Source organism: Histoplasma capsulatum (genome assembly GCF_000150115.1).
Source record: "Histoplasma capsulatum G186AR genomic scaffold supercont2.1, whole genome shotgun sequence".
Classification (NCBI taxonomy): Eukaryota; Fungi; Ascomycota; class Eurotiomycetes; order Onygenales; family Ajellomycetaceae; genus Histoplasma; species Histoplasma capsulatum.
The window spans coordinates 2248236-2262282 of NW_025544801.1; the positions used below are offsets into that span (position 1 = coordinate 2248236).

Consider the following 14047-nt stretch of genomic DNA (forward strand, 5'->3'; position numbering starts at 1 on the left):
GCGAAACTCCCCGTTGTGAGATGATAATCGCGATGAGATGGATAGATGATGGGAAAGTGAAGTTGCTATCACCTTTTTTGGTTCATGCAAAGAGAGTTGAATGATTGGAACAGAAAAATTGTCATGCATTTGTTTTCGCTTCCCCTCTCTGGTTTGTGTTTATCTATTTATTATCTCGCGTGTTTCAATTTCCCTTTTTCTTTGCTCTGCATTTTATCTCGAGCAGCAGCTGTAGGCATATGTTTAACAATACAGCAGTCGTACCATTCACTCAAACTGTCTTAATTCAAATGGAGTAGTACCAGCATGTTTCTATATTGCGATTAGACGGACTGAAAATTTCAATCTATTTTTGCGATCCTACATGGATCACATAGCAACCGGCTACATTTATTGTCCTTCATCTTGGATCCCCACAAAACCAGGCACTGGGGGTTCCTTCGGCAGATATCTATGTCAGTTACTCCGATGGAGATGGAATGTCAAATCTTTGGATCACAAAACCATCGTCCCTGCTTGCAGATACATATGCCACGGTTGATGGATGAAGAAAAATGGCAGTCTCCTGGTATCAAAAACGCCTAGGACGATAGCGGATGCAATCACGGTGTACCTTCAGATGGGCCGGAGGTATTTGTTTGTAGACAAGTTTTGCATAATTCAGGATGCAGGTAAGGGAAAAAAAAAAAAAAAAATTAGATCGAGGCAATAGATGGTATTTTTTCTCTTGGGCACAGATAGGGCTTATCGCAGCCTAGTAAGTAGGGTGGTATGGATTTTGGAATCGCGCCGGCGTCAACCGTCGGAAGAGAAAGCCAGTCCATGATCGCGAAGACATTCTTGGTTTGCAAATTACCAATATCGTTCGGGAAATTGTGGACGACCTCTAGGACGCACGGGATACGCGCGGGTGGACATACAACAGGAAGTGGTTCTATCAACAAGGCTGCTTTATTTCACAAATATACGGGTTCTCTTCGAGGGACGAATGGTTGATGTGCAAAACTGGGCAGAATTATCGCAACAAAATACCAAGCAGCGTTTCTCGACCTGGAACTGAATGAAGCCTTCATACTCCTTTAACGTCACTGACTCTCTAGGAGAGCGGATCAGAGAGCTCTGCGGGGATGGAGAGGGGTTTAGGGGGGAGTGTGCGGGAGCGAAAGTGAGTAGAAGCGGCACCCGCGTTGAACAGCAAGGTCGGATTCATTGCGCTCTCGTTGTCAGGGATAGGAATTATGCCTTATTCTAGGAACGAACTTGGACCGAAAAACTATGTTGGCGGATGGAAAGGCATTGGCTAAGGTGCCTATTGTGAATGTGATGATGATTTAATGGGATGGGATTTTTGGTCATCGCCGTAAGCCTGGCTGTGTATATCTTGTCGACTGGATGAAGTTGCGGCGAGAATGGAAGGTAATTATGCTTCCTTGATTGATATAAATGGCAGATTTTTGGATACATCATACTAGAGTATGTCATTCCCAACAATATAGTTATATAGATATCCTATTTCGAGAGGGTGCGGAGTGTGAAGGGCGTGTGAAAGGGGATGGAAAATAAGGAAATAGATAGGATATGAAAGGTATCGACTCCAGTAAACCAATTTTACAGGGCAAAGGGCATGTCTATGTGTGTAACCATTGCGAGGTGACATTATGCGGGTATATATGGAATGGCCAATGGGCAACCAACGGAAACAGAAAGAGTAAACAAAGGAAATTTAAAATGGTTGAGATCAAGAAAAATATAAAAGCAAGAGGCAAATAGGGAACGAAAAAAAATCAAATAGATCTATTATGCAGCGGCAACTTCGGGCCCAAAGAGTCGAGCCCTCCATTCTCCACAAACAGCTTCAAACCCACTCACCACATCCCCGCATACCCTTCCGGCTTCTCGTTGTTGTAATCGCCGGTCCCACTCTCCTTTTTCAATCCACCTTGTCCCCTCCTCTCGCCGCTCTTCTTCCCGACGCATCTCTGCAACCAGTTCACGTACGGACTTCAGCCGTCGTGCTGCCGCTGAGGTAAGCTGGCGGGATTCGTGAATGGTATCATTGAGAGCACGAAGGGCGTGGGTGAGGTCAGATGTTTGGGAGAGGAGGGCTCGAAGAGAGTGGAGGGCATCGTCATGGGAAGTTTGGGGCTCTGGGGGATGGGGAGATTGGGACACAGGAAAAGGGAGATTTGGTAGGATGTCGTCAATTAGAGGGACGAGGTCCTCAATTGCTTCGGAGGATAAGGTAGGAAAACGCGAGAAGAGAAGTGGATGAGTGAGGGTTTGTAACGCACGTATCTGGGACGTTAGATGCGAGGCAAGAGATGCGTGTGCAGTAATCAGTCTTGAATGAGTTGTTAGCAATGAAGCGGGTATAGAGCAGATAACAGCCACAGACACTACGCATTCATAGGGGGAAGTATTTAGTACAATGTACACACCTAGTAGCGCTATTTTCAATCCCACTCTGACCTCCTAGATCCCGCAAGCTTTCGACAACTCGGTCGACAATTTTTCCGGAGGGTAGATTGTCTCCCATGCTCCATCGAACAAGATTTTCGATCCCCGCCATCTGCTTCTCTAGTCCTGGCGTAAGGTCGCCAGGTTCCTCAAAATCCGAGTCATTCCCGTAATCCGAGCCATCATACGAAGGTTCATGCCGATGGTGTTTCTGATATTGCCCTGTTTTCGATCTCTGCTTCGGAATTTGTAAACTACTTCGATTCGACTCTCCGTCCCGCAAGGGTTCAGCGTCTGAATCGCTCTCGGAGGTATCCCGCGACCGGGACGATGCATCCTCCTCGTCAGGTATTTGGACATGATCGTGTTCCTGGAATCCAGATAAGTCTTCTTCGCCTTCTTCACCTTCTCCGTCCTCGTCCCATGCATCTGCTAGTTCGTCTGCCAAGTTCCCCAGTCCACCTCCTCCTGAGTCACCCTGGATAGTAAACTCCGCAGAAAACCTCGCAGATTTATCCATCACCTCTGAGCTACGTCGATGAGGGCTCATGGGCGATAAAGGAACGGAGTATCTCGGGGTCAGTGGTGACTGTAGAGGACTGTGGCCGAAACCATTTGGTGCCAGAGGTTTGGAATACACAGAAGAAAGGTCTAGGTGGGACGGGTTTCCGTGCCTTCGAGACGGCGACATAGGAGAAGACGGTGACATTTCGGCGCAACGTAAGATGGGATATAATGGGACACGGAGGGACAGGAGTAGCAGCTAGTGACAGGAGGGCGGACTTCAGGTTCCACGCATTTAGAGAGGGAGTATTGAATGGATGTTACTTATATATAAAATGTAGAGAAAAATCGCGCTTTCTGTTCTCGTAATTTGTTATTTTTTTTATTTTCTTGTTTCTTCCCAAGGCACTGTCAGCCATGCAAGCCGGGCCCGGACTAGGCGCTCCGGAATTAAAGGTAAGGGTTAGTTTGATATTGCTGCCAGCACATTAACAGCGAGACAAGCTCCACGAATGGACATCGCTGGATTCCAGTCAAAGCGTTGTGTATCCAAAAGCGGTTCCCTGTGCCACATGGAAGACGGTGACAGGAAACACACCAGGTCGTACCCTACGCAGAGCACCGAATAACAGCGGGATATTTATTCTTTTATCCAACGTCAAAAGTTGTTTCTCGACTCCTTTCGATTGTTGTCATTTTGCCGAGTTGGGAGTGGTCCCGTGACTTCGCCCGAACTCACCTTCCAAGTACTAACCTTAACTATCATTTAGAGATTAACTTAACCGTAGATTTGGTTTGTTTCACTTTAAAAACCGCTCAGCATTTTTATATTGATATTGACAGGCTGTCGCGCGGAGGAGCTTGCAATATATCTAAGGCCGAGGTCATACCCGTATCGCGCCGAGCTATTCCGGTCCACTACCATATTTCCGCTTGCATCAAGTTTTCCCATCGCAGCTCTTCAATCATTTCAAAATCCGTTTCCGTTAAATAAATATACTACACGCGACGGTGCAGACGCATAGACAGCGCAAGCTAGCGCTCCAAATCGACCATGGCCACCATCCGGCGCATGACCCCCGTCGACCTTTTCTCCCTCAACCTAACCAACCTCGATGCGCTCACAGAAAACTATGATCTCCATTTTTATCTCAGCTACTTAATGAAATGGCCCTCGCTCTTCAACGTTGTGGAGGACCGAGATGGCCAAATAATAGGCTATAGTACGTATATTCTAACAAAAGGGCCGCTGATGGAAAGAAAGATGGGGATTGAAGGATCTATCAGTTGCTACCATGATTTCATGGTATCTAGATTTCCTGAGCATGTAAATTGCTGACAGCTATTTTCTCTTCTACTTTCCTAAAACATAGTTATGGGCAAGCTTGAAGCACAGCACTCGTCAATGAGACACTCGGAACACTACACACCATGGCATGGCCACATTACAGTATTAACAATTGCTCCGGCTTGGCGGAGATTGGGACATGCGCGACGACTGACAGAAAGCCTGGAACAGGCGTCGGATATAAATGATGCGTGGTTTGTGGATTTATATGTGCGGGCTGGCAATACGATTGCAGTGGGGATGTACAAAGGGATGGGGTACGTTGTTATACCTTTTCCGTCTTGCTGCTTCTATCTTTATCGTTATTACTTCTAGCTAACTTCATCTTTTACCATTATTCTCAGATACTCTGTCTTCAGACGCGTGGTTAATTATTACAGTGACGACCCGACAGGTATGTCGGAGGAAGGGGAAGATGCGTTCGATATGCGAAAACCCCTCAGTCGGGACAAAGATCTCAAACATACCCGTGAAAACGGAGAGGACTTTTTAGTCAATCCGGAAGATGTTTACTAGGAAGAAATTATTTGCCGCAAATAACTCCTTACCTTATCCTTTTAACCAAGGTGATTATATCTAGTACATACGCAAATGAGAGTTGTCGAGTGGATGATTACTTATCATCGTGTGTGTATATGATTAGCTATAGTTGACTTTTCGATAGGTTTATATACATATGGAGTTTGGTTGCAATTGAACATTTGCGACTACTCCTTTTCCAAGACTGATAAAGCTTCGCCATTAACTGCATGCCCGTATATTCTGATATTTTAAGGATGATATCGGAGAAATGGACGTGCTATGGACCAAGAGCGTACCTTTATATTTACAGCGATAACGGATCTCTATACAGTGTAATTGTGATATTTGCAATTGCCAATAACTAACACCGAAAAAATATATAATTTAATCTCAGACGCAGTCTCTATGGCGTTATATATGCCTTATTTTCATGAATAGGTTAAAGAGTAAATATATAGCTGCGAATGCTGCATCGGACCTAATCGGACCTAGATATACCACCTAAACCGAACCAACAGGATGGGGTCACCACACACAAGTGAAAAGCTTACCCAGTTAGCAAGGAACGAGCCGCTCCCATGATCTCAGCAGAGAGGAGAAAAGACATGCTCACCAGCAGTGGCACACCCACAAGTTTCCAACACCATTGACAATACTGCCTCCAATAGGCGTTCGTACTCATCCGCGAAACCAGTGAACAAAAACAAACAACATTCCTAATCCAGTGTCGAAACTCGCATATCAGGTGTAATGCTCATAAATTCTGTCTTTTTCACCAGGATAAGGACGTGGTTGCGCATAAATTTGGTGGTGACTTTGAGCCAAACACAGCAGGTCCCACGGAAACGAACCCGCCAGCAATAAACCCGTACAGAAATATTGAGAGATTACCCCTGCTGCGATATTTCTCGCAATCCGCGCAATCACCAGGCTACCACAGGCGGTGATAATGTGTACAGTGCTATTTCAGAGGCCAATCTAATCAGGGACAATATTTGGGAAAATACGTATGCCCAACTATTAGAGCTGACGTCGAGAATCCTCTATCGAGCCGATCCATATTATTATCAATGGTGACTCGCCCTGCAAACAGGTGTTGCTCAATGGTGAGTCTAGAAACTGCCATAATCCATCACAATTCCCCTGTATCATGTACGTTTCCAGTTAGGTACGTGACTTCAACATAGGATCTCAGGAGCTGAGGAAGGGAATATGAAAAGCCATATATCACATATATACCAGCTATGAAAGAAGAGAAAGGTGGCAGCACTTGTGGCCATACTTTTTAGCAGTAGTCGTAGCTAAGTTGGTTATTGCCAATGACAATACCTTCTTATGTGACTCCTCTTTCTCCCCAACGCCTCAGCACGAGGAGGAATATGTCGACGGAAAGACAGGGCCAATTTGGGATTTTGTCGCCGACGAGCCCTTCCATAATCATCAGCCCAGCCGAGAGGAATGGAATGCCAAGATGAAGAGATATGGCCCTCAAACAGGGAGGGGACATATATTTAAAGGAGAAAATAAACCCTTTTGTTTTAGTATATTCCCATATTCATGATAAAAGTAGTGGTATAAAAGAACCAAGAGCAGAGGTGACTGGCTAACAATGACCAAGTAATATGTCGACATAGCTCGTGGTAAGAACAAAAATACCCCCAAGATTGTTTCCCGGATGTAGAATTGCTTTCCGCACCATTTTTAATCTTTATTGCCCTAATATTTAACTAGTAAGCTTTGTTCTCACTACGAAGTAGGGTTGCCGGATGTGGGTTTTTGTTGCGAAGCGCAATGAAGACGATTTGACCAACACCTGCAGATCGGGATTAGCTTGAAATAGGCAATATTTATATCAAGACTCTGGCGCCAGTGCTTTTCTGGAAGCCGATAAGAGGCAAGAGCCATGTGAGGATATACGATGATAGCCACTGTTGTGATTTCTTTGGGAGACGATGGACGTGAGATACGATTGGGGTTAGCCATCCCTACCCCAATGGGTCAGGGTCGCCCTTCTTAATGATGGCTTCTTGCATCACAAACCCTTCGGTTAGCCTGCATTTTGTGTCATTTGGAATTGGGCTAGCCACAGTAATTTTCCCCATAAGTATGGAAGATAACATCGTTGAGCCGAGCCCCTTAAGACGCTGAAATATCTGGAACGAAAGGAAAACCATTACATGGTCTATGGAATATCTATATCCACATTATAAAAGGCAATTATCCAGCTCCCTGCCTTGGATTTTCGTCATCACTTTTTCTCCCTGCTGAAAAAGCAGTTTAAACTCCAGAGGATAAATCAAATACCCAACTTGCAGACCTAAACACCTCCCGCTATGCGAAAAATTGACCCGGTAATAACAATGATAAAAGAATCCACATTAACATATTTAAAAAGGAAGAAAAGCTGCAGGCTTAAAGCAACTCTTCGCAGGTCCAATCCTCATACCTGAGGTGATACATGATTAGATAAGTCCCTACGTATATATATATTGGAGCGAAGCTTACCATCCATCAGGGAGATACCTCCTAACAATCAAGGGGATCTTTTTCTGAGCAAGCTCCTTAAGAGCGATTTGAAGAGGATCCGTCTCTCCCTCCAAGTCAACAAGGATCGGCGCGTTCATGCTGTCCACCCGCGTTAGTACGCTGGAGACAATCCGTCACGCTGATAAAGATATCGTATGAAAACTAACCTGATTTGTAGCGCTCGTGTGCCTAGCACTCGTGCGCGTTCGTATTTGGTCATGTAGGGGGTGGTCGTCCGCTGGTCGTTTGGAACCTTTTTCTCCCGTTGCTGCAGCATGACCTTTCCCTTCGATGCGCCTGCATTCGGATCTCCCGAAACAACGTCCCCCTCGCCATTCTGCACGGGCTGGCCGTCGCCATTCACTATCGCATATCCGTTTTCACCATGCTCCGTCTGCTCTGGTTCTACATAGTCTTCAGGTTCATTATCAATGTACTCGTACTCGGGAGGCTCATAGTCGAAACTGTAAGAAGTGAAATATTAGTTACATCGCCCTAGAAGTTTCAGGGGCCTCAATAAATCTCTGCCGTGCGTCGCACGGTTTCCAACCAGTGGCAGGAAGGTGCATCGGCCCACTAACCCAGCATCATCATGTTCCTCATGATCACCTGCGCCGTAGTCTGACATTGCGCTTAAACGAGAAAAAAAATGCGCAAGGCAAAGATATATCCCACGCTCTTCAAACAAGGTAGAGTCGAATTCCCTGCGCGGTACGTAATGTCTGCTGGAGAAGTTGATTTTGGGTCTTGGAGCAAAGAAAAAGTTAAATTTTTGGCGAAGTTCGCTTATGGCGCTTAGCGCTTACATTACAACTAAATATTTTGCCAAGATTTTATACCCTAATCGCAATTTTGATCCGCACAAGGGCAAAGATAGGAATATTCCACAAGTCAGCAAGGATATATACCCCCTCCAACCATTTTTTTTATAGCTGCTATTTGGAGGAAATGGAATCATGGCCCAGAAACGAAAGGCCATTTCAGAAACCCAGCGACCGCCCAAGCGACTACAACAATCGGCTCCATCAGACAGCTCTGGTAAGCACATGATTGCAGTAGGTACAATGGCTAAATTTTCTGACAATTTCGCAGATGTATTTGATAATGGCAATCTATCAGACTCCGAATCTCAATCTTCCTACTGCCTAAGTCACGGCGACCAGCAGGCAACACCCATCACACCTTACTCTCCTGCCTCCTCCAGATACCCGTCAGATCGCAAAACTCATCTTTGCCCGTACGATGGATGCCTTAAAGCTTTCAACCGGCCTGCACGACTTACAGAACACCTAAGATCGCACACAAATGAGCGAATATTTAATTGCACGTATGACGGTTGCGAGAAGACCTTTCTACGAGCTTCCCATCTGAACCACCATGTGAAGAGCGCGCATACCGCCATCCGAGACTATGTCTGCGATAGAGAAGGATGCGGCAAGACATTTGTTACGGGATCACGGCTACGAAGACATCTAGCTGCGCATGAAGGAAGGGATAAATACAGGTGTACAGAATATCCTCCTTGCAACGAGACATTCCGCAAACACTCGACCCTCCAAAAACATATCTTGACCGCCCATCTGAATAAGAAACCTTTTCCCTGCCCGCATCTTGATCCAGTCACTGGTCAACAATGTACACAGGCGTTCGACACAGCAGGGCATCTGCGTTCTCATGAGGGCAGACTTCACGGCGGTGCTCGGTTCGCCTGCACAGAATGTGCCTCTAACGCAACTGACGAACAAAACTCGACAACAACGAACGGGGTTACCAACCCACATCCAAACGCCGTCTTCCAAACTTATGCTTTACTCCAAGCACACATGAAATCCGTCCACCCACCCACCTGTCCAGAATGCGACATGACATGCTCATCCAATCGAGATCTCCGCCGCCATCTCGAAATCACTCACGGTACTATCCCGCTCGAAGAGCGCAAAATCTACCCGTGCCATTATCCAAACTGCGGCCGCAACTTTACAAAAAGAGGCAATCTGAACGTGCACATAAAAACTGTTCACGAGGGTGAGAAGCGTTTTATCTGCGGCGAGACGGATCTCTCTCGCTCGAAAAAGCTAGAAGGCTGGACCGCGCAGGATGGCGGATGCGGAAAAAGGTACGGGAGCAAGCTTGCCCTCGAAGAGCATGTGCGCACAGCGCATTTGGGTTTGAAAAATGCGAAAGCAGAGCGAAGGGAACTCCTTGGCCTTAACGGCTCCAGCAGTAACAGTAGCGGGTACAGTTCCCATTCACGGCCGAAAGATAAATCTAAAAATCAGAGTAGCCGCCCAGCAGCACCTTCGAATCTCTCCATGCTGACTGGTGAAGGCTACGAGGCGGAATCTGGCCGGCACATCCCATGTCTGCTGGAGCAGTGTGCGCATCGCTTCTATCGAGACTATGACTTGTGGCTGCACATGGCCTCGAAGCACAGTTTGGAGGAAAACGATATTCAAATCCTGTTCATGCAGCGCGCTATGCAAGGTGGGGAGCAGAGCTTTGCTCTCGACTTTGATAGTCTGACGAAGCTTGGGTATGGATATAGGTATGCTCCCGCTGACGGTGGGAACGGCGATGATATCCGTCCGCAGAATGCAGGTGTTCAACAATCATTAGTTGGTAAAGGACAGATGTTAGTTCATGACGAACTTGCGATGGTGGATTGTACCATTGATACTGGTGTTTCTTCAGCTGATAATGGTGGGGATACTGACATGGCTTTGATCGACCCCGTCTTGACATTTACTCAGGGGCAACAAGCAAAGGATGGATGAGATGGTAGCGGTGACCAACCATCCACCATGTGGTGATAGTTGTTGATGTCATATGCAGCTTTCTTCATTATCTAAAACTTCATGAATCAGAAATGTGACTGAAAACTATTAATATATATTTGTGGGGTTATATACATAATGACAAAAGGTTGAATAATGAGGGCCATATTGCAAAAGCAAAATTTTTTTTAAATTATTTTTTATCTATCTATCTATTACTATCGCCAAAGAAAGTTGCATAGCCCCTGCTTCACATCCTCAGTAACGTTCTGCTTTTTCAAATCCAGTGAAGCACAACACCACACACCATATTGCTCCTTGTACAATTATAGAAGAGTGGGAGGCAAAAGTGGGACGCAAAAAGAGGCAGAAACCAAGAACAGAGATGAAAATTACCCCAGAAACCCAGCAGCAAGTACAAGCAGAGCAGATACTTCGCAAACTATCAAACCACCAAACCCCCTTCATATGAAAAACCGATTGCTGCCCAACCTTCTCCTCTGTCCCGTTTTTTCCAGCGAGCGTAGAAGAGCGGGAAGTAAATGTCAAGTAAAGGACTGAAAATCATTATTAAAATCCATCAGGGCCAGAAAAGAAAAGAAAACAAAAAACAAAATAAAAAGATTCCCGGTTCAAAATTGCATCAACAAGGAAGTGGGAAAAATTAGATGCCAGAGTAACTGAAAAAAAAAAAAACAAAACAAAAAGATCAAAAAAAAAAAAAAAAGGTTCCCTGAGTAAGCTGCGATTTGTCCGTGAGCAAAATGCGACTAAAAACATCGTCAGTTGGTCCTTCTCCGTGTCCAAGGCGAGTGTTGTTCGAATTCCATTTATCCTGTGGAACTCCTTGGTAGAAGTTTATACCATGGCCGTTGGAAGGTTGACCCTTGGATTGTTGTCAACGGAGATGATTGCTAGATGAAGAAATAAAGAAGATAGAAAAAAGAAAGAAATTAGAAGAAGAGAGAAAAGAAAAATTAAAGAAATCACAAACGTCAATGGGAAAAACTGATAACTCTTGGAGTATGGGACAATACCTAAGTTCACGGCGGCAAAGGTGGAGAAAATGAAAAGGAGGAGAAAAGGAGAGAGCAACAAACAAGGAACTGAAAGCAATAAATAATCATGAGGCTGCATACATAAGCCACATGCTTATATATGTTCCGCTCTCATGATCTGATTGAAGAAACGTTTTGTTTCTTCTTTATTGCCTTTCACCTGCTCCTCTGTAAATAATTTCGGGTTTTTGAATAACCTGAAGGAATTAATGGAAAAACGGGTCCCTACTGGCTTTGCTCACTATAGGGAGTTCTATGTGGAACTTTGATTCAAATTGCAAAGTCAATTCTTAACCTGAAAGAAGAAGATGTGGGCCAGTTTGGGAAGGGCTGAGCTAGAAGCTGCTCCATTCATGCAGTTTCTAGTAGGAAACGGAGCAGAGGTGTAGTACGTTAGTTAGAAGATAATAACAAAAAATGAAAATAAACGAATAAACCCTTTCGGTAAACTAATGAAGCTTGAATGGAGTATGACTTACCTCATTGTCAACCTGCTCATCAGCCATAGGCTTTCTCTCAATAACAATGGGTTTCTCTTTCTCTTGGACATCAGGCACGGGGTCTTCATGTCTACTCTTCATCAGCGCCTCCAGGATCATTGCTGCAGCTTGTTTTCCAGTACAATTAACGCTTAAGCTACGGCGTTTCTGTTTTAAGGGAGTCTAAAAAATCCCGTGTTCTTTAGATCGAGCTCCACGAAGGTAAAAGAAAAAGAGGAGAGAAGCAGATAGTTGTTGGAATGGGAAATAGACTAACCACACTTTCTTTCGCCGGCGGGACCTGAGCGACCTGAGCGACCACAACCTCCTTGGGGGGAACAGCACGAGAACGGGCTTTAATACCCTCCTCGCATATCACCTTGAGTCGCTGATAAGCACGACGCACCTTCTCCCGGTCTAGCTCTTCCTGGAAGGCCTCAGCAAACGGCGAGGTGTTGTTCGCGGCCCAGTTGCTGGGGTCAGCGGGAAAAGGATCCTCGTAACTCTGTGCGATATACTTGGGCAATACCATTTCTGACCTAGCGCGTTTATTGAGCATCCTTTTCCCATTCGCGCCCCGACGAATTGACCCATGTGAGCTGAGGCGGTGACCATGCATATGGGCTGGGGCAATGGGCTTATCCTCTGCCATTCGGAGTTGTAGATCCGCCATCAGGGAACGACGCGATGCAGCGACATCAACGAAGTATTCCCGATTGATTGTGTCAAGGCTGTCCTCGCCATCGAAATCCAAGTCTGCGGAAGAGGATGATTCACTTCCAATGTCGTCGATGTCGAACATTACATCGCACAGGGCGCGAATAAGGGAGTATTTCCCATCTGATAGATTTGCTGGAGGGTCGCGGGGGGAGAACATCCTGGCAACGTCGCAGAAGAGGTCGACGGATTCAGTGCAGCGAGCCTTTGCTAGCCACCGGGCGATATTCATCATCGTTTCGATCACATCGTCCATAGTTCCTGTACATTTGGCGGCCTCAAGTCTGTACTTGAGCAAGTCCGACGAGGACTGAGGCGAAAGCGGTGGTGGCTTTGCTTCGTCGATATGTTCTATGCCATCCTGCTGGGAATCATCATTCCTATATTTGTGCAACTGTCGTTGGGCGGCAGGGAAGGTTGTTGGGTCATTGGATTTCGGGATTTTAGGAGGAGGCATCTTGGAGAGTGATTCCTTGCATACGTCCATCCTAGCCATTCTCATGCTCATCATAGTCACCCTAAAATCACCTGTGATGCTCGGGAGAGAGAAGTCCTCTACTCACCTCAATTAGCAACCGCAGGGAGTGAAATTACTATCAATTGAGAGGGAGAGATAGCTTGCCTTCTTCATTGAGGATAGTCCTGCTGGTAGTCTCGTTCTCAAACTCCGCAATAATCTTGTAAGCTTTCTTCAGCGACTTCATCGTAAAGATATTCCTGCAAGGGTTCTTTTCCAGCCAATGGATAGCTTTGCCCGCTTCTCGCAAAGGCTGGACAAGCTTACGAAGAAGCTCAATCTCACCCAGCAACAATTGTTTATCTGTGGCCCACAACGCGTAGGGTCCACGCTTGGGGATATCGTCGACAACACGACCAGGATATCTCTCATTGAGCCAAGTCTGGACACTATGCTGGGCTTTTGCGAAAGTTTCGTCTGGTTCTAGGAGCAACATGAGGAAATGCTTGAATGTTCCAGGGGTAGCACCCTTCACGAGTACCTCCGTCATGGCGGGCACATGAGCCATCCACGCCTTGGGATTAAAGTCGCGTCCAAACCTTTTGATTTCCTGCTCCAGACGTGCAAAGTAGGCTTTTTCGATATCTTCCTCAGTTTCAGCTTCCGAGAGGGGTGGAGTATCACCAGTGCTGAAGACTAGGGCAAAATCCTCTTCGCCAGGAGGCAGCTTGTAAGGGGATAGCTTGGCAGGTTCTTTGATGCTGTATTCAAGAGTGCTTCTTGAAGGAGGGTCAGGAAGCGGTGTAAGAGGCTCAACCAGCAAATACATATCTCTATGAAAGGGCCTGGATAAGCCGGGAGGCGGGTTCTGGAAGGGGACTTCCGCTCCATTGAAGATACTGGACATTGCTGCGGTTTGTTCTGCTGATAACTTGACAAATGGAAAATATATCTAGCCAATACAGTGTGTTGTCCCCTTGAAGAACAAAGAAGGGCATGCACTATGTCTAGATATGAGATGGAAGGAGAATACTATGATAAAGGAAACCAGATGAGTTGAGTAGTGAGAGCAAAATCTCTGGACTTGACAAATAATGAGAGTTAATGACACTGAGAAGTGCCGAAGTGTGGCATAGAAGAGACAATGTGATTCACTTGAGAAAGGACTCCACAGATATACAAACATGGAGACTTGAGTGTGTTAA

General features: G+C 45.9%; 5 protein-coding genes across 5 annotated transcripts; 2 read left to right on the forward strand and 3 right to left on the reverse strand.

The window, feature by feature from the left end:
- Positions 1-1797: 1797 nt before the first annotated feature.
- HCBG_00725 (uncharacterized protein) lies at positions 1798-3166 on the reverse strand (the record flags this gene model as incomplete). Its single annotated transcript, XM_045427775.1, has 2 exons — positions 1798-2341; positions 2439-3166. 2 exons carry the CDS (start codon positions 3164-3166, stop codon positions 1798-1800), a joined length of 1272 nt encoding a protein of 423 aa, XP_045291750.1.
- An 849-nt stretch (positions 3167-4015) lies between these two features.
- Positions 4016-4825, forward strand: HCBG_00726 (N-acetyltransferase; the record flags this gene model as incomplete). The annotated part of the gene is made up of 3 exons (XM_045427776.1): positions 4016-4184; positions 4335-4566; positions 4654-4825. 3 exons carry the CDS (start codon positions 4016-4018, stop codon positions 4823-4825), a joined length of 573 nt encoding a protein of 190 aa, XP_045291751.1.
- Positions 4826-7243: 2418 nt separating this feature from the next.
- Positions 7244-7985, reverse strand: HCBG_00727 (DNA-directed RNA polymerase I; the record flags this gene model as incomplete). Its single annotated transcript, XM_045427777.1, has 4 exons — positions 7244-7277; positions 7355-7456; positions 7525-7821; positions 7939-7985. The coding sequence occupies 4 exons, from the start codon at positions 7983-7985 to the stop codon at positions 7244-7246; spliced, it is 480 nt and encodes a 159-aa protein (XP_045291752.1).
- Positions 7986-8313: 328 nt separating this feature from the next.
- HCBG_00728 (transcription factor tfiiia) lies at positions 8314-10131 on the forward strand (the record flags this gene model as incomplete). The annotated part of the gene is made up of 2 exons (XM_045427778.1): positions 8314-8395; positions 8450-10131. 2 exons carry the CDS (start codon positions 8314-8316, stop codon positions 10129-10131), a joined length of 1764 nt encoding a protein of 587 aa, XP_045291753.1.
- Positions 10132-11430: 1299 nt separating this feature from the next.
- On the reverse strand, positions 11431-13671 carry HCBG_00729 (uncharacterized protein; the record flags this gene model as incomplete). The annotated part of the gene is made up of 4 exons (XM_045427779.1): positions 11431-11442; positions 11669-11851; positions 11946-12940; positions 13170-13671. 4 exons carry the CDS (start codon positions 13669-13671, stop codon positions 11431-11433), a joined length of 1692 nt encoding a protein of 563 aa, XP_045291754.1.
- Positions 13672-14047: the final 376 nt, after the last annotated feature.